Source organism: Lathyrus oleraceus, chromosome 3 (genome assembly GCF_024323335.1).
Source record: "Lathyrus oleraceus cultivar Zhongwan6 chromosome 3, CAAS_Psat_ZW6_1.0, whole genome shotgun sequence".
NCBI lineage: Eukaryota > Viridiplantae > Streptophyta > Magnoliopsida > Fabales > Fabaceae > Lathyrus > Lathyrus oleraceus.
In genome coordinates, this window is record NC_066581.1 from 182,376,330 (window position 1) to 182,396,371 (window position 20,042).

General features: G+C 29.3%; 1 protein-coding gene across 5 annotated transcripts; it reads right to left on the reverse strand.

Moving 5' to 3' along the window:
• Positions 1–7,203: 7,203 nt before the first annotated feature.
• LOC127126121 (heat stress transcription factor A-6b) lies at positions 7,204–9,879 on the reverse strand. 5 transcript variants are annotated; one of them, XM_051054981.1, is made up of 4 exons: positions 9,279–9,879; positions 8,294–8,863; positions 7,794–7,858; positions 7,204–7,616 (listed from the first exon to the last, which is right to left on the reverse strand). In XM_051054981.1, exons 1-4 carry the CDS (start codon positions 9,570–9,572, stop codon positions 7,598–7,600), a joined length of 948 nt encoding a protein of 315 aa, XP_050910938.1. In that variant the 5' UTR covers positions 9,573–9,879; the 3' UTR covers positions 7,204–7,597. The 5 variants fall into 5 exon arrangements, with proteins under 5 accessions (XP_050910938.1, XP_050910940.1, XP_050910936.1 ...); XM_051054983.1 differs by having other exon boundaries at positions 7,794–7,862; XM_051054979.1 differs by lacking the exon at positions 7,204–7,616 and having other exon boundaries at positions 7,622–7,858.
• Between the last annotated feature and the right edge of the window lie 10,163 nt (positions 9,880–20,042).

Below are 20,042 nucleotides of genomic sequence, written 5' to 3' on the forward strand. Positions count from 1 at the left end.
GTTTATTAGGGATTTTATAATACAAAATAGTTCAGAATTTTCAAGGTCTCACTTAACAAAAAAATAAATCAAAAAATAATTTATATCTTTTTATATTACCTTCCACTTTACTTAACCACAACAATGTTGACAATCATTTAAGAGTATTTGGTTAAGATGGTAGAATTCTGTTTCAACTTAATCAGATAATTTAATTGAATCTAGTTCTGAATATGTAACAATGATAAATTTTTCGCATATTATGGTTCCCCTCAACTCGAAGATTAATCTCAATTGTGCACACATGATATCCGATTTATAAGAAAAAACAATGCTAACAATGTTAGTGAATGTTAATAAACACACATATGGAAGGTGATTTGCAAGTCCATAGTGTAGAATTCGTAAATTATATGAAGTGCACGAAGTAAAAATTCAAACATTTAAAAAAACAAACTATTATTAATTTTAAAAATCAAAGAATATTTTTGAAAATTCAATGAGCTTCTGATAATATTGAAAGGATTGAAGAATAAAAAGTAGTCAAAATTGAATTTCTTTTGTGATTTCAAAATATTGTTTGGGCCGTGAAAGTGTTGGGTCAAATGTTGGAGTTTCAGTATCTGGGAACATTTTTATGAAGACTTTTTTCTAAGAACAACACACTTTGTGAGAGACACATCGCATACTCATCCAAAATCTTAAAATGATGGATGTCTGTGTTCTCTCAATTATAAATGTTAAAGTCTCCATTTTTTAATCAATGTGAGACTTCCTCACACTTTGTTTCTCAACGGAACACCTCTTATCCACCATTATGTGGGGAGGACTTTCCACAATGCTCCCCTCACATACACGTGTATCGTCGTTGATCATTCAGAAACACATGTACTCAGTGACGGAACTGAGGGGGGAGCGTGGAAGGCCACGGCCACCCCTCAACTTTTTTTTTTTTTAATTCATATATATTAAATTACTAAAACATCCTTATTTTAAATTAAAATTAATTTTTATTTTTTGTTTTTCATTCAAAGTTAGGTTAAAATACAGATAAGGTAAAAAAACTCATACCTTTTCTTTCTTTCTCATATGGGTTTGCTACCGACACCGGAATCGGAACAGATTAAAGTGATCGGCATCTAACAGGTAAAAAACTTTATTCATTCTTCTTTTATAAAAAGTAACAAATTAAAGTGATTGCTTGATTTGTGTTTTTGAGATTTTTATGGTTCTTCTTTCTTGATGTGTTAAAATAATCTATATGAGGTTTATTAAGCCAATTCATAACACTGTAATTTACAAATATAGTTATACACTGTAATAAGGTTTATTTTAATCATTGTTGCTGCTAATTTCTAATAGTGAAGTTACCGGTATTTGAAAATGGATTAAAGTTGATTAATTAAGTTTATTAATTTTTTTCTCTTTTAATTTTTATGTTCTCTAAATTGATTTTTGGATCTGATATGATATTATAGGAAGAGTAAAGATGAATAATAGGAAAATTGATTCTTTTTTCAAAAGGAAAGCATGCGAAATTGAAAGAGAAGAGAGAGATGAAGAAATCATAATCCCGACATCCGAATCTGAAACAGTTCTTGAGAATCCAACAATCGAAGAGCATCATGGTTTTGAAAATTCTTTGGAACGTGATCCTGGAAAGCGTCCTCCGATTTGGCAATATCCACCAAATCAAGTGGATGCAATACGAAGAGCTTATCTAAAATGGGCTCCATATCAAATTCATTTAGAAAACTATCCTTTGTCCGGTAATGAGGATCATCCGAGAAGGTTTCAACATACTTGGTTTAGCATATTTCCATCATGGTTAGAATATTCACCATCTGAAGATGCCGCATATTGCTTACCATGTTACCTTTTTAGCAAAAAACTAAGTGGACGTCTCGAATCACTTGTCTTTATTTCTATGGGTTTTAGAAATTGGAAGAAAGTTAGGAATGAAAAACATTGTTCCTTTCTTAAACAAATAGGGAAGGATCCTTGCTCACCACACAACAATGCAATGAAAGCTTGTCAAGACTTGTTGAATCAAGATGGTCATATTAGAAATGTTATTCAAGTGCAAAGTTCAAGTCAAAGAATGAATAATCGATTACGACTCAAGACTTCAATTGACATTGTTCGTTGGTTAACATTACAAGCTTGTGCTTTTAGGGGTCACGACGAAAGTAGCAAATCAAGGTAACTTTCTTGAGTTAATGAAACTTTTAACATCCTACAATGATGAAGTTGCAAAAGTTGTGTTGGAAAATGCTCCACAAAATTGCAAGTATACTTCACATCAAATTCAAAAAGAGCTCTTGCAAATTCTTTCTAGTAGGGTGAAAAAGAGTATTCGTGAGGAAATTGGTGATTCCAAATTTTGAGAGAAAATGGTTGGGATATATTGTTTACTAAAGTGGTATCTTTTTGTGAAAAGCATGGTATTGAGATTTCTGATCTTAATGATGTTCATTCAACAACAAGATTTGGACACTCCCGTCTTAAAGAGAATCAAGTCACAATTCAACATTACTTTAAAGTTGAAATCTTTTTCACTACCATTGACAAACAGTTACAAGAGTTGAATAGCAGATTCAGTGAGCAGGCAATGGATTTGTTAACTCTTTCTTGTTCTTTATCTCCTAAGGATGGATATAAAGCTTTTAGCATTGATACTATTTGTTCTTTATTTGAAAAATATTATCCTATGAATTTTAGTGATCAAGAGAAGAATAATTTACAATTTCAACTCCAGCATTTTCTATTTGTTGCTCGTCAAGCATCAAACTTGAATAATTTTTCAACTATTCAAGAACTATGTTCATATTTGGTTGCATCTAGACAGGCTGAAACTTACTTCTTGATTGATAGACTACTTCGTCTTATCATGACTCTTCCCGTTTCTACGACCACAACTGAGAGGTCTTTTTCAGCAATGAAAATTATTAAGACTAAGTTGAGAAACAAGATGGATGATGGGTTTCTTGGAGATAGCATGACAGTATATATTGAAAGGGAGATTAGTGCAAGCATTAGTTCGGAGTCAATTATTGACGATTTCAAGTCACTCAGAACGCGTAAAGCATTACTTTAAGGTAGTTTTAAGTCATGTAATTTAAATTTTTAGTAATTAACTTTGTATTTATTTTAACTTTAATGTTTTATTTAAAATACTATTTACATTTTATTTATAATCTTTATTTTAAGTTAGCGGTCACCCCAAAAAAAATTTATCTGACTCCGCCACTGCATGTATTGTCGTTGACACTCTTCAACGGACACCTCTTATCCATTATCTTGTGGGGAGGAATTTCGATACAAATGAGTCGGTCACTGAACCAAAGACACATAATACAAATGTTGGGTCAACTGTTGGGGTTTCAACATGAGGGAATATTTTTACATTTCTTGAGACTTTTCTTTATGAGCAACATACCTTATAAGAGACACATCACATACTCGCCGAAATCTTAAGGTGATATGTGTGTGAGTTCTCTCACTTATAAATTTTCAAGTCTTCATTTTTCTAATCAATGTAAAACTTTTCCACTTTATTTCTCAAAGTTTCTGACTAGCATTTGTTATTCTCAATAAAAAAAATCTCCCTAAAGTAACAAATTACTTATTGTACCCTCCTTAATGGTGATTAAATATCCTAGTAAAAAATCATTAGTCTCTAAAATTCAAAAATACATTTCTCAATTCATTTAATATATATTATTTTGTAAGTGAATTATTATCATAACTTTTTTCTATAAAAAAATAATAATAATCTAAAAAGTACACTTTCACGTGAGATAATCATTACAAGTCCACAAAAACTATCATAACATACAAACCTGGAAATGATGTTTTGTTTCTTGCTGCTAGTGACACACACAACTTAGATATTCTTTAACATAAATTAAATTGAATACAACTTATTTTAACATTTCCACTGACTATTTTGACATAATTAAATGTTACCTTCGCCAGAATATCAAATTGCAACTTCTAATAAGTATTCGCTGACTTTTTTTGTCTATATTATATTAGCAAATTAAAGATTTAGGCCTTGTTTAAATGAATTTTGATTTTTAATTTAAAATATATTTTTAAAAACAATTTTAACAAACTGTCTTTTCAAAATAGAAGAAAAGAAAATTGACAATTTTGAAAACTGTTTTAAAGAATAGAAAATAGAAAAACGTGTTTCATAGCTTCATTTTAAAGAAGTCATATATGTGGTATTAAATTATATAGTTCAATCTAATTCTTATAAAATTATTAATTTTTTTTAAAAAAGTTACATTTTTTAATCATTACAAGATTATGCAAAAATGTTTAGTCATTACAAGATTATGCAAAAATGTTTTAGTCCCTCTTAAAATAAAATATATTTAGTTATTTTTCAAAATTTTAAATAATTTTATACAATCATCTTTAAATCATTATAAAAAATTTATTTTTGATATGAATTTGTTTCGACCCGATTTAGAGACCAAAATTGGCAGTGATCCGGTTCAAATATAGAGCTCTCTAAAAATTTCAAAATTTCAAAAAGGTTGCAGACTGTTAGATCAGATTCATCTATGATTGATAGTGTCATATGTGGATCTATGTGCTTGCAGATATAAAATTGATAATCTCGCAAAAGATCTTCTATAAAATTTTGATGACAACAACGTCAATATTTGTGATGAAGTCGGTGACAATAGCTTTCAACCTTGATGATGATGATCTAATTAGGGAAATATCTCATGTCTCATCAACAAAATGAGACTAAAGATTAAAGTGATTATAAGATATGAAACAATCTAGTAAAGAATCTTGAAGTCTCAGATAAAATACAAAAAATATAAAAATAATCGCGAAATTTGAATACCGCAATTCACCCTCTCGTGTTTTAAATCACTTTCCAACATACCATCATGATATCAACTCGCAAACATCACCCATCCAACTGTAAACCATAAGAAGATTCTAAATTGTGAGACTTGGGATAGACTTTGCTAGAGGAACACATGATCATGAAAAATGATTGAAGCATGAGTATCAAATTATATAACGAATAATCTTTTAATATCCATTTTATCTTAAAGTTTATATGTGTTAAAAGTAATTCATATTCAGAAGCAGTGTTCTGACTCAAAAGCAGAAGCTTCTGAGGTTGCTGTTCCAGAAATGTGTTTTAGCTTATGGATACACATTTTTTAAATCTTAAACATCTCTCACAATAGTCAATAATTTGGACGTCGAAGTATTTGCATATACCACCTCTCGACAACGGACTAGAACTTCAAAATACAATTTGAATCCCTTAGTTCACCATTAACCCAAGCTCACTCTTTCAAAGAATGGACTTACTATATCTCATACCTAATTAGAATTAAATATTTTTCAGTGCTGACCAAAGGTCTAGGGACCCACTGTTCCCCGTCAACCAAATGCCCAATAACACGAGTTCCACTTATTCCACTTGTTCCATCAAGTCCAAGGTATAAATACATTTACAAAGGATTTTTTGGTACACACTTTCTAATCTCCACTCATTACGTTTTTTTAAACCCTAAACTGACTTGGACGTTGGAGTGTTATCCATGCAAGTACCCTCCTCTGAACCGTCGTATCAAAGATTTGTAATGTCGATTCAAGATCGACACCAATCAAGAGACGTTGACTCAAGATCAACACTTTCGATTTAAGAAACACCGTGATCGCAACCTTCGATCCCCAAGATCATATCGTAGAGTCATTCGTGAAGTTTCGCTCCGCCGTGATTTTTTCAATCTCATTCATTTCTACTACCAGAACAGAACAAATATTAATATTTTAAATGACAAAAACTCAACATAAAAATGAATACGCAATATTTTAAATTATTAAAAACTCAAAATGATAATTTTAAAAGAAAAAATTTATTTAACTTTAAATTATAATGTTCTATTATTTATTTATTTTTAGAGCTATTATAAATAATTAATGCAATAAATGGTAAATTTAGCACAAATCATGATTTATAGAAAAAGAAAAGAATATTTTTTCAAACTTATGCAAGTATGCAAATTCATTAATTTTATTTTTGTTTGTACTAACTTAGCTTTTCATTCACGTGACTGAATTTTAAAAAATAATAACGTTGATTATAATTACATTTGTGTCATTAATGAAAACCGTCACTTTTTCATTTGAGATTTAAAATAGAGAAAACCAAAATAAAAAATGAAAAATATGCTTAACTTTTTTAGTTTTTTATTTTTAAAAACAATAAAAATGAAAGTGTTTTTAAAAATAGTTTTCCAAAACATTGTAATCAAACAAATTTTTAATTTTATAAATTTAAAAAAACTGTGTTTAAAAACTAAATCAAAAAGGCCTCAAAACTCTAAATGTTGTAAATTTCTAAGCTATGAAATAAAAACTAATAAAATAAAATTAAAATATTTAATTTTTAAATATTTTTTGAAATGATTAATTACAATTAACATAGGAAATTCTAAATAAATTATAACCATTTATGTGATATAATTACAGCATCTAATTTCTTTTAAAACATAATAATATTCTTCTAGTCCTTAATATAAGAAATAAATTATTTTTAAACTCATTGAACATTCAACATATTTGGAATAAATCTAAATCCATTGATTCTTTAATAAATAAATAAAAAATTTCTTATATTAAAGATCAAATAAATAATTAATATATTAAAATATTAAATAAACTATTATAATCTTCTATCATATTTGATAAAAAAAACTCAAAATTCTTACTCCTCCACTATTTTAAAAATGAGTGCTTTATTTATTCTAATTTTCTTTTTATCTCTCTCTTAATTTATTTTCTCTCATATTTTCACCAAAATCAACAATATTATCTCCTTTATTTCATTCACATTTAACTTTTCCTCTAAAAAATAAGAGAATCCTTGTCCCGTTATTTCTCTATCAACAACACAATCTGCCACACACTACACTAACACTTGATATCTTTCTTATCAACTATTTTCATGCAAAATTTTGCTTAGAACATCTCAAATGAATGATAAGTCTAACATTAATTTATTTTTCATAGGACTATATCCTCACATAGAATTTAATTAATTTATTAACTTTTAAATAATCAAACTAATTTTTTTTCTAATAATTACTTTTACAAACTATGAAATTACATCAAAGTCCACATATCAACAAACTCCAATAATAAAATACAACAATAAATACCCCTTTTCACAATACATAGTTCAACAAAATTAATATTCTCTCTTTCTCTAATATCAACCTCTCATTCAACATCTTTAATTATATAATTTTCTCTCCACTCTAAATACAATTCACTCATTTTTGTCCCCAATGATTTTTTACATATTGGTTTCTCAAATGAGAAAGGAATCTTCAACACATGAAGACACCTACCTTATAACAAAACACTACATTCTATTATGTAACATCATGAAATTCGTTGATGGATATGTCTCTCTTTATTTCTCACCACATGACAAAAGTACAAGCAATTGTAAAGTTCATAGGGAAGAAATATATCAAACCGACAACAAGGTTAACCACCATTAGGATCTTCATTCAAAAACCAAATTCAGTTATGATTCTTGATCATCAGCTACTTCGTACCAACCATTCTACATCTTCTGAATCAATCTACATTTGTTAAGGTAACATTATTATTATTATTATTAAAAACAATAAAACCCACAAACAAACATCATAGTATCTTGCTTCATATGATGAACAACATTTACTACATCATTTTTTTCTTTTTTTTCTTCTTTTTTTTTGGATGAAATGAAGTGACATTGAATTAACAAAATACTGAACCTTGAGAGTAAATAATCATCTCTATCAACTATCAGAGATTCTTGTCCAATCAACTGCTGCAAAACCTACCTAATATCAAAGAGATCACAAACATGAGAAACCAATGTTTCAACCTGTTACTACAACAAAACGGCACATATATTATAAGAGTTAGAAACACCAAAATTTAAACGCTTTCCACACATATTTCCCCTTGGTAGATTTACTGTCACACCAAGTTTCCAACCATGATCATGCTTCTACGAATTCGAGTCCGAAAGAGAACGAATTTCCAAGTCTCGAATCACTCGAACATGTGAAGAACATTAACATTGATTCAATGTAGTTCATTTAGGACTTGAACCCAAGTTACCAAAGCGATTAGCCAACAAATTGACATGATCTTCATCATTTCTTTGAGCATATAAAATATCTAACTCTCTCTCAAATTTCTCACTAAAAAGTTCTTCCCAAAACTCTTGATCAAGTTCTTTATTCAAATTCTCATTAGTCTCAAATACCTCATTATCTTCCTCTTCCTCTTGTTCTCCACCACCTCTACCAAGACCTTGCATTTCCATAGCCAGAACCTCCAACTCCGACACTTCAAACCCGAATTCAACACTATTGCTTGATTCTCCATACTCAATAGGCCTTCTCCTCTTCTTAGTAACATCTTCTTCAATCACCTTTCTCCTTTCCTTATGCTGAAGCAACTGCTGAATAAAAGCAGGATTTCTCATAGCTCTAGCCAAAAAAGCCATCATCTGTTGCTGCTTAATCTCTGTCCCTCTAAGCCTCTCCTCCATAGCTTGAAGACAAGATCTCGTATTCTGCTGTTGCTGTCTCAGCTTCACAAGCTCCATCATTAACACTTGTTTATCGCGTTTCAAATGATCGATTTCTTCGTCTAATCCAAAACGACCAACTTCAAGACCAAATGATGGTTGTTGAGAAGAAGAAGATGAAGATGAAATACTAGGTTGTGAAGTTTGTCTCCTTCTCTTAATGTTCGCTAAAAGATGCTTATGCCCTCTCAGAAATCCTTCGTTCGCAAACTCCCATTTTTCAGGATCGATTTTTCTAAATCCCTGTAATCAAAAATCTTAAGTCCCACATCGAATATTTCAAAAACTAAACCATCAGATACGAAATAAATAGAGAAAAATGAGAAATTCCTTCATCCATAGGTAATGGCATAATGGTAATATACCAAAAATTGAAGAAATCCAGAAACAAAAAATGTTAAAATATTTATATAGTAATAGTACAATCCAGATAATAAAATATTTATATAGTAATAGTACAATTCCAGATAATACAATATTTTATTAAGTTAAAAAAATAATTTAATAAAAAGAAAAATCATATAAACCAACTTAACAATCAAAATATCTGTTGACTTTATTAATAAAAAATATTCATATTTGTATATTTTTTGGGGGTTATTAGTGAAATGTTAATCTTGATTAATGTTGATTAATGGGAAAGAAGAATAGTACTTACATAAGTGTTTAATTGTCGAACAAAACTTGAGAAATTGTTGTGTTTGAAGTATCTAGGAAGAAGGTCTCTGGAAAAAGCATTTGGATCCCAAACAACAAAGCTAACACCGTCTCTGTTCCATGAAACTATGTGACTCGTTGTGGGATCCTCAACAACATCGAAAGTTTTTGTTAGAAATGGTGGCGGTCCAACTTCATGAAGACCCTCCATTGGTCGTGGAACACCAACCATTGATGTTGACGAGGTTGCTTCGAATTCCAAATACTCCTCTTTCACTGGATACAGATAGTTCATTTTAAAATTTGAGGATGGTTCGAAATTAATTAATTTGATGATGTTTAAGGAAAACAGAGAGAGATGAAAATGCGCGAATTAGAGAAAAAGATATGATTTGGTGAAATTGATGAGAAGAAAAAGAAGATGAAGGTGAGAAATTGAAGCATTGGAGAATTTGGAAAGTTGTTGAAGAAAACTTGAATTGCAATTGAATTAGTTATGATTGAAGAAAGCTATGGAGGAAGTGTGGTGAGGGGTTATATAGGAGGAGAGAGTGAAGTGTAGTGAGAAAAATAAATTAATAAAGAGGTGTATTATTAAGAAGTTTCTAGAGATATTGGAAGCAATATTGTGATATTTTATTGAGAAATGTTTTCCTTGAATAGCAAGTGGATGAAAGTGACATGTGTGTGATGGAGTTGGTTCTTTGTTAGGAAAGTTCTGGAAGGTAAATAGGAAGAGAGTATTTGATATGGTGGTGGGGATGATATTGTTTTATTTTATTGTTATTTGTTTGTGGGGATTCATTTGTTGGGAGGTAGTGGTTTTGATTGGCACACTGATTTTATAATATGATTGGATAAGGTTATGGTATCATTCATGTATGTATGTATGTATATGAATGGGAAATTCAACCATGTTTCTTCAATTGGGTGGTAACACATGTAAAAAGAAGCGTATAATAATAATTGATTTGATTTGATTTTAAAAGGAAAAATTGTGAAAATTTGATAACCATGAAATTTATGGATTTTTTTATAAGTAGAGTAGAAGAATGAGTGGATGGAAAGTGAGGTTCTTGTTCTCTCACTTGGTTGGTGACTTTGTGGAATTAAGATAAACAATACTCTGCCTCCAAAACCTTTGGAGTTAAAAAGAATGATATTATCTAGCCTTGTCACATTTTTGTGGAACAAATGGGACATAATGGATTTTATATTTAAAGAAAAAATATTAAGAACTTTACATTACAAAATGATATATATATATATATATATATATATATATATATATATATATATATATATATATATATATATATATATATATATATATATATATATATATATTTGGCTTATAAAAAAAATATGTGATTCACATTTTTTATCAAAAAAAATTATTTTTAGAATATTTTTTTTAATTTATTCCAAATTAATGATTAATTAAATAAAAATATTAAATAAATTATTATATTAAATTTAATTTAAAAGTTAAGATTTGGAGTAATTTAAAAAAATTTACTCTTAAAATAAGTTGAACCCCATTTATATACGAGTTAAGGTAGGTAATAGAATATTTTAGTTTCTTTTTTGATGATACTTAAAGGAAGCATTTGACCCAACTTAATATTCTCTCTAGATATTTGTATATGCAGTTTGGGTTTGAGTACTCAAACATGGAAAAAATTTAGTAAACCAACTTCAATCAGAGTAGAAGGGTAAGCACAATAAAAAGCCAATAATATCATAAAAAAGAGAAAAGTTCAAGGCTCGCCTAGTGGAAAATGAGTATTTACAACAGAAGGGGATTGATTATAATGAGATTTTCAGTCTGGTGGTTAGACAAACTTCTATTAGAGCAGTAGTGACCCTGGTAGCCAATAGAGATATGCATTTAGAGCATATGGATGTGAAAATATATTTCTTTCATGGTAATATAGAGGAGAAAATCTACATGGAGCAGCTAGAGGGTTTCAGTGACATTAGACATGGCAAACTTGTTTACAAATTAAAGAGGTCTTTGTATGACTTAAAGCAATCTCCGAGACAATGCTACAACAACTTTGATTCATACATGCTCCAGATTGACTATATAAGTTATGATTATGATTGTTGTGTTTATGTGAAGAGCCTTAATGATGGCTCTTTTATTTTTTTTGTTATTTTATGTTGATTGCTGCCAAGTTGGGTAAGGTGTTTGATATGAAGGATCTGGGTGCTGCAAAGAAGATTCTTGGGAGGGAAATTCACAGGGACATATGAGCTAATAAATTATGGTTGTCTCAGAAAAGCTATATTGAAGGTGTTTTGAGCAGATTTGATATGAGCAAAGCAAATCCTGTGAGCACTCCATTGGTGAATCATCTTAAGCTCTGTTTGGAACGATGTCTAAAGACTGACTCAAAGATTGAAGGTATCTCTAAGATTCTTTGTGTCAGTGATGTTGGTTGTTTGATATATGATATGGTTTTTACTAAACCTGATTTGGCACAAACACTTAGTTAAGTGTGTAAGTTCATGTCCAAGCTTGGAAATCAACATTAGAAAAGAAATCAAGTGGATCCTAAGGTGCTTGGAGGATACAATAAATTGTGGTATCATGTTCAACAGGGGGCAGAGTGTTGCATCAGTTGTTGGGTATGTGAATTCTGACTATGCAGGTGATCTAGATGATATCAGATCTACAACATGGTATGTCTGCACTTTTACGAGAGGCTATATGTTAAAAATCATCAGTTCAATCTATAGTAGCTATGTCTACAACGGAGACATAATATATGGAAGTAACTGAAACTACGAAGGAAACATTGTGGCTTACAGGGTTAGTGAAAGAGTTAGGTGTTGAGCAAGGTGGAATTCAATTACATTGTGATAGTCAAAATGTTATTTATTTGGCGAACAATCAAGTGTGTCATGCTAGGACCAAGCATATTGATGCAAGGTTCCACAAGATCAAGGAGTTGGTGGCGTCCAAACAGATAATACTTCATAAAGTTCACACTTTAGAGAATGCAACTGATATGTTGATCAAGTCAGTCACCAATGTCAAATTGAAACACATTTGGACTTGTTACATGTTTCTCAATGTTAAGCAAGAACTATACACACCGTTGCTAGGATATGACATTATGTAGTTAACTTTTACAGAGATTTGATATTTGTCCACGTGGAGATTATTGAGTTTGTCTCATAAGTAATGTTAAGTGGGCAAGGTACGGTTTATGAGTATTATTGTAATCTTGATCATTAACATCCTATATATACTTGTAACATTGAACCCTAATGTGTGAAATTCATACAAATCAATAAGACTGAATTATACCTACTTTATAGTCGCAGACGTATGTAATTTAATCGAACAACATAAACAAAAACTTTGTGTGTCTCTGTATTCTAATTTATTTGAGTATGTAATCCAACTAAATTGTCTATCGTAGAAGAAAGAACTTGTAAAAAAAAATTATAAATGTTAATTCAGTTGTGGTTAGAAAGCATTTGGCATTGATGCAAGGAGAATGTTAATATTTGATAATCATAACTAAACAATGGATGTTTATTGTTAAGAGTATTATTTTATATTCAAAAGTCTATCCAAAATCGAGATTCTACATCCGTTTGAAAAGTAAATAAGGAAATTATAGAAAATACGAGGAATTGTAATGGTCTTACCTATAACTGCAGAAAGCTATAGAGGAAGTGTTGTGAGGGGTTATATAAAAAATAATAATAGTGAGAAGTACTATTAAGAAGTTTCTAGACATACTGGAAGCAATATTGTGATATTTTATTAAAAATTCTTTTCCATGAATAGCAAGTGGATGGAAGTGACATTGTGAGTAATGGAGTGGGTTCTTTGTTCGGAAAGTTCTGGAAGCTAAATAGGAAGGAAGTATTTGATATGGTGTGGGGATGCTATTATTTTATATTTAATATTATTTGATTAAATTAAAATTGTATGTGGGGATTCATATGTTGGGAGATAGTAGTTTTGATTAGCACACTGGTTTTGTAATACTTGAATAAGGTTATGTTATCATGTATGAATGAGAAATTCAACCATGTTTCTTCAATTGGGAGGTAACATATGTAAAAAGAGTCATATAATGATAATTTACTTTATTTTATTTCAAAATGAAAAATTGATAACCGTAGAATTTATAGAAAAGGTTTTTATTTTTTATTTTTGAGAAGTAGAATAGAAGAATGAATGGATTAAGAGTGAGGTTCTTGTTCTCTCACCTGGAGGTGACTTGGTGGAATTAAGGTAAACAATACTCTGCCAACAAAATCTTAGAAGATAAAAAGAATGAACTTTTGTTTAGTATTGTCACATTATTGTGGAACAAATGGTACATAATAGATTTCATATAAAAAAATATTAACAAGTGACTTTTAAATATTTTATTTTATTTTATTCAATGTTATTCTTACACTCACTTTGTACATTAATATTTATACCGTATACACTGTTCACCGTATTTATATGATAAACAGTATTTTTTTAATAAAAAATATATTTTATGAACAATATTATGAACAGTACCATAAACAGTATCTTGTCAATAATATTCGTGAACAGTAATTTTAAATGGGAAAACAAAGTTGGTTAATAAAATATAAAAAATTGGTTAATGAAGTGACGAAGCTGGTTAATAAACACACAACTATTTAAAATAATTTTTAGTGTAAAATAAAACAGGTTAATAAAATCTAAAAAATTGATTAATGGAGTGTCATTCAGATATTAAAAATATATTTTTATAATAAAATAAAGTTGGTTAATAAAATATAAAATATTGGTTAATAAAAATATAGAATTAATTAATCATATTAATTTTAAAAATAATAATAATAATTTTTATATTTTTATAAAAAAATATTTATTACTATAATATTTTAAATATATTAATATTCATTAAAATATAAAGAAAAGATACATGTAGGTATAGTCGGAGAGAGAATTCAATGACAAAAATTAAAAAGGTATTATTTATGGTGTAGATGTAAGAGGGTAGTGTAGAAATATCATTTCTATATTTTATTTTAATTTTTCATCATTACAAATATATTACCTTTCCATTTTTTATTGTTTAATTTTAATTTTAATAAATGTATTCATAATAAAACAGTGTCTATATATTACTATTCATTTTAGTCTATTTTAAATAATTAAAATTAAGTATTATTCGTACTATATGAGTATCGCTTAAAATATTAGTAAACTTTGAAATAACTAAAAAAAAAAGAACAAAAGAAAAATTAATATATAAGAAAAAATTAATAATATTTTAACAAAAGTTAAAAAATATTATTTATAAGAACTTAAAATATGTTTAAATATTAATTAAAACATGACTAATCAAACATTGTCTAGACATAGGGCTAAAAGATTAACTTGACTTAAATTTATTTTTTAGCAAATAGAATGTCTAGCTTTCGCATGAGATTATGCATCACACATGTTTTAGATAAATCCAAGTCTGAGAAAGTATATGGGGGCAAACATTATTCATGTAGAAAATCTAAAAACAAATTTCGTCCTATTATTAAACATGTGCAAAGATGGCTGAGTGATTGGAACATCAATATTTGAGTTTGGCAGGAATTAGGGTTGGAAATGAGTCGAGTCGAGTCGAACTCGCCTCAGCTCAGCTCAATTCGACTCGTTAAGAATTGGTTCAGCTCAAATCTCGGTTCGAATTTGACATGAATTTTTTTTAAGTTCAAACTCGACTCGTTATAAATTTACGAGCAATTTGGTTCAATTCGTTAGGTTCATCTCGTTAGATTCAGCTCGTTTGTTTCACGGACTTAAAAGTCCTTTTTTAAAGTCTATTTTTTATATTTGACATTTTAAATTAATATTATTTTTAAAAAAAAAGTATTAAAATAAAACAAAAGTTATTAGATTGGAATTTAACTTTGTCTCAAAAATCTGTTAATTCAAAAATTAATTAGTTTATTTGATACTTACTTTATTTGTAGAATTGTTTTTTGAAATATTTTGCTTATAAATTATCAATTAAAACCATTAGATTAAAATTAATATTAAATCTTTAAACCTATTCTTAAAGACAATATAATCCTTCTATATATAATCGAGTTGACTCATGAATCTAATGAGTCGAACTATGTATAGTTCAAGTTCAACTCATTTAGTTAACAAACTTAGTTTTTTGCTCATATTCAGCTCATTAGGTTTATGAGCCAAGTTCAACGAATTAATTATCAAACCGAGTTCTGAACTATTTTCGAGTTGGTTCGGTTTATTGCCAGCCCTAGCAGGAAGAATTACCCTTTGCAAAATTAGTGTTAAGTTATATCATGTACTTTCATATGCGATATGCTAGAATCTCCACCTCTATTTGTCAGGATTTGGAGAAGTTACAAAGAGAGTTTATTTAGGGAGACATAGAGACGTCCCACAAGTCTCATCTAATTAGTTGAGAGGTTTGTTGTATGCCTATGGATCAAGGTAGTTTAGACATCAAACAAACTCAGTTAATGAATGATGTTTTTTATTTAAATTCTTTGGAATTCATTGACTAATCTTAATGATTTATGGTGTCAGGTTCTCATCAACAAGTATGACATAAAGCAAAACCTGTTGGATAATATGATAAGCAAGTCGAATAATTCTCCTTTATGAAGAGTATTGATTTAGGTGTGGGACAAGTGTCAAAAGAGTATTAGGTGGAATATTAGGGATGGCATAATAGTTTATTTTTTGTTAGATAGGTGTAGCCCAATGGAGCAACCGCTTTTCTTCAATTTGGCTCAAACGGATATGATTGTGGATACCACACTCAAAGTTAAAGACATGGTTAATACGGAATGGAAGTGGAACTTAAATTTGCTTCAGAACTGATTCACTGGCGAGCTAGTTAATTGTATTATGGCTATCCCTCTGCCTCTCCCAGAATATGGTATCAATAAGCTACGGTAGGGGGATTATAATGACAAAGAGTTTACGGTGGGTAATCCCTATAATTATCTTTCTCCTCATCCGAATTTAGAAGAAACAAAAAGGTATTGTAATATCATCTGAAAGTGGAAAGGATCCATCGGATCCAAACTTTCACTTGGCTTATGTATCATGAGAGACTTTGACAAACACTCGGTACCGCAAGTGGAACCCGAGTATCTATAGGAATTGTAACTGGTGTACGAACAATGAAGAAAACTTAAGTCATGTGCTTTGGGATCGCTTTTATGCAACACGAGTATGGATTAAACTTGTTCCTTAAAGATGACTCATTTTTACTTCTGGACATGTAGGGGGTTAGATCTCTTATAATCTTAAAGGAAATGTTATGGAGTTCCACAAAGACTATTGGAGGTCAATTTTTATGATCTCGTGTTGGTATTTATGGAACTGGAGGAACAAAGCTCTGTTTGAAGAAGGATTTCATAGACCAATCAACCCCACTGAAATGGTCACACATTTGGTTAAGGAGATCGAGACTAGAATTTGGGTACAGACAAATGTTAGATCCCCGGTGCCAGAAATCAAGCATGTCCAATGGTATCACCGAGAAGGAAATTGGATTAAACTCAATTGTGATGGTGTGTACAAAAAATCGAATTCTATTTTAGGATGTGTAGGCTTGCTCAGAGACTCCACTGGAAATTGGGTGAAAGACATCCGCGGAAGAAGGGTTTTTGTGATGCTCTCGCGACAAATATGTGAGTGGTGTTACATGGGATTTAGCTAGCTTGGCGGACAAAATTATAAGTCTAGTAATCGAAAATGACTTTAAAATCCTGATGGATGTGGTTAACCAAGAGATTGGGGACGTTCACAACTTCCCAACCTTAATTTTGTAGAATCAGACGAATGACTTAGAAGATTTGGCACATCAAATTTAATCATATATGGCAGGTAGAAAATCGGTGTGCGAATTGAATAGTCAATTATAGTCTTACTTTGAATAATTGTAAGTTTCTCATTCTTTCAAATCTCGTTCAAATGAGTTGAATTTAATTTTAACTGATGATAATTTTGGTACCTTATTTTCAGGACGTGTTTGAGTGTATCGTTAGTTTTTCTTTTTCTTTTCCTTGTTTTTCTCTTCTCTTGCCTCTTTTTCTCCAATTCCAAAAGTTTCATCTCACTTGTCTCCTCATAAATCAAAAACCTAATTTCTATGTTTCTAATATTCCAATAAGATCCAACTTATTACTAACTTACATTATTTATTTTAATTCTCCATAATTCGCAATTTCCACCCTAACTCATTATTTACTTTTATTTTATTATTTTATTTAAATAATAACACTAAAACGTTATTTAATCAATTAAATAATTCTAAATCAATCTAACAACCTCTAATTACTCGTCACACTCTTTACCTAAGGGTCACACACCCTTGTTTCTCTAATACATCTCAATTATCACACAAATAATGGTTAGATACACATGTAAAAAGAAGCGTATAATAATAATAATAATTGATTGATTTGATTTCAAAAGGAAAAATTGTGAAAATTTGATAACCATGAAATTTATGGATTTTTTTTATAAGTAGAGTAGATGAATGAGTGGATGGAAAGTGAGGTTCTTGTTATCTCACTTGGTTGGTGACATTGTGGAATTAAGGTAAACAATACTCTGCCTCCAAAATCTTTGGAGTTAAAAAGAATGAAATTATCTAGCCTTGTCACATTTTTGTGGAACAAATGGGACATAATGGATTTTTTTAAGAAAAAAATATCAACAAGTGACTTTTAAGAACTTTATTTTATATATATATATATATATATATATATATATATATATATATATATATATATATATATATATATATATATATATATAAAATGAGAATCAACTTTAAAAATAATTTTTTTAACTTATGCTAAATTTAGATTTTAAATTACATTAAATTTAATAATTAATTAAATAAAAATATTAATTAATTATATTAATCAAATTTCAAGGTTACGATTTGGAGTAAGTTAAAAAAACTTACTCTAGAAGGAAATTGATTCCCACTTTTTATATATAACGAGGTTCAATTTATTGATGTCGGATTTGTTTCATATCCATGTCATTTTGTTTGATATTAGATTGTTTGACTCGAAAAGATCATCTTGTTTGCTGGATTTTTTTCAGAGATTGTTGGTTCGTGAATCAGTCTCTATTGGTTGTTGATTCACACACCATAATAAAAACTGAATGCTCACAAAAGACTCTTTCTTTTACTATTTTGTTTTGTGTCCGTAAGCGAATTTGTTAGCTAGTGTCTGTCGTGCGTGCACTTTTGCTTTAGCTATTTTTTAAAAAAAATATATCACTTTTGTTGTATTTGGTCTATCTTTATATCCCCTTTTGGATTGATTTTCATTATTTTTTGACTGAGTTTAGTTGATTTCCCCCGATTATATATACTTTCTTTATTTTAAGTTTACATATATTTGGCTTATATATATATATATATATATATATATATATATATATATATATATATATATATATATATATATATAATATATATATATATATATATATATATATATATATATATATATATATGGTTCACATTTTTTATCAAAAAATAAAATTTATTTCAAGAATAATTTTTAACTTATTTCGAATTAATGGTTAATTAAATAAAAATGTTAAATTTATTATTATATTAAAATTTAATTTAAAGACTATGATTTGGAGTAACTTAAAAAACTCAATATTAGAGTAAGTTGAACCTCATTTATATACTAGTTAAGGCTTATAATTAAATATTCTAGTTCTTTTTCAATGATACTTAGCATTTGACCATCTTAAGATTCTCTCTATATATTTGTATATGCAGTTTGGGTTTGAGTACTCAAACATGGAAAAAAATTAGTAAACCAATTTCTATCAAAGCAGAAGGGGATGTATAAGAAAAAACCAATAATAACAGAAAAAGAAGGGGAAAAGTTAAATCAATAATAACAGAAAAAGAAGGGAAAAAGTTCAAGGCTCGCCTAGTGGAAAATGGGTATTCACAATATAAGGGGATTAATTATAATGAGATTTTTAGCCTGGTGATTAGACACACTTTTATCATAGCAATATTGTCACTGGTAGTCAACAGAGATATGCATTTAGAGCATATGATGTGAAAATATATTTCTTTTATGATAGTCTAGAGGAGAAAATCTACACGAAGCAACTAGAGGGTTTCAGTGATACTAGAAATGACAGGCTTATTTGCAAATTAAAGAGGTCTTTGTATGACTTGAAGCAATCTCGAAGATAATGGTACAAAAACTTTGATTAATACATGCTCCAGATTGACTATATAAGTTGTGATTATGGTTATTGTTGTTATGTGAAGAGCCTTAATGATGACTCTTTATTTTCCTGTTATTTTATGTTGATGATATATTGATTGCTTCCAAGTTGAATAAGGAGTTTGATATGAAGGATCTGGGTGCTACAAAAAAGATTCTTTGGATGGAAATTCACAGGGACAAAATGAGCTAATAAATTATGGTTGTCTCAGAAAAGCTATGTTAAAGGTGTTTTGAGCAGATTTGGTATGAGCAAAGCAAAGCATGTGAGTATTCCATTGGCAAATCATTTTAAGCTCTCTTTAGAATAATGTTTGAAGATAGACTCAAATATTGAAGGTATCTCTAAGATTCTTTATGTCACAATGTTGGTTATTTTATATCTGCTATGGTTTTTACTAGACCAGATTTGGCACAAACACTTAGTCAAGTGTGCAAATTCATGCCCAAGCTAGGAAAACAACATTGGGAAGCAATCAAGTGGATCCTA

Coding starts and splice junctions, on each gene's coding strand:
- LOC127126121 (XM_051054979.1), bottom strand. CDS start 9,572: ATGAACTATCTGTATCCAGTGAAAGAGGAGTATTTGGAATTCGAAGCA. Junction 8,864..9,278: donor TTCGACAATTAAACACTTAT/GTAAGTACTATT, acceptor TTTTGATTACAG/GGATTTAGAAAAATCGATCC. Junction 7,859..8,293: donor AGGAAGAGGAAGATAATGAG/GTATTTGAGACT, acceptor GATATTAGGTAG/GTTTTGCAGCAGTTGATTGG.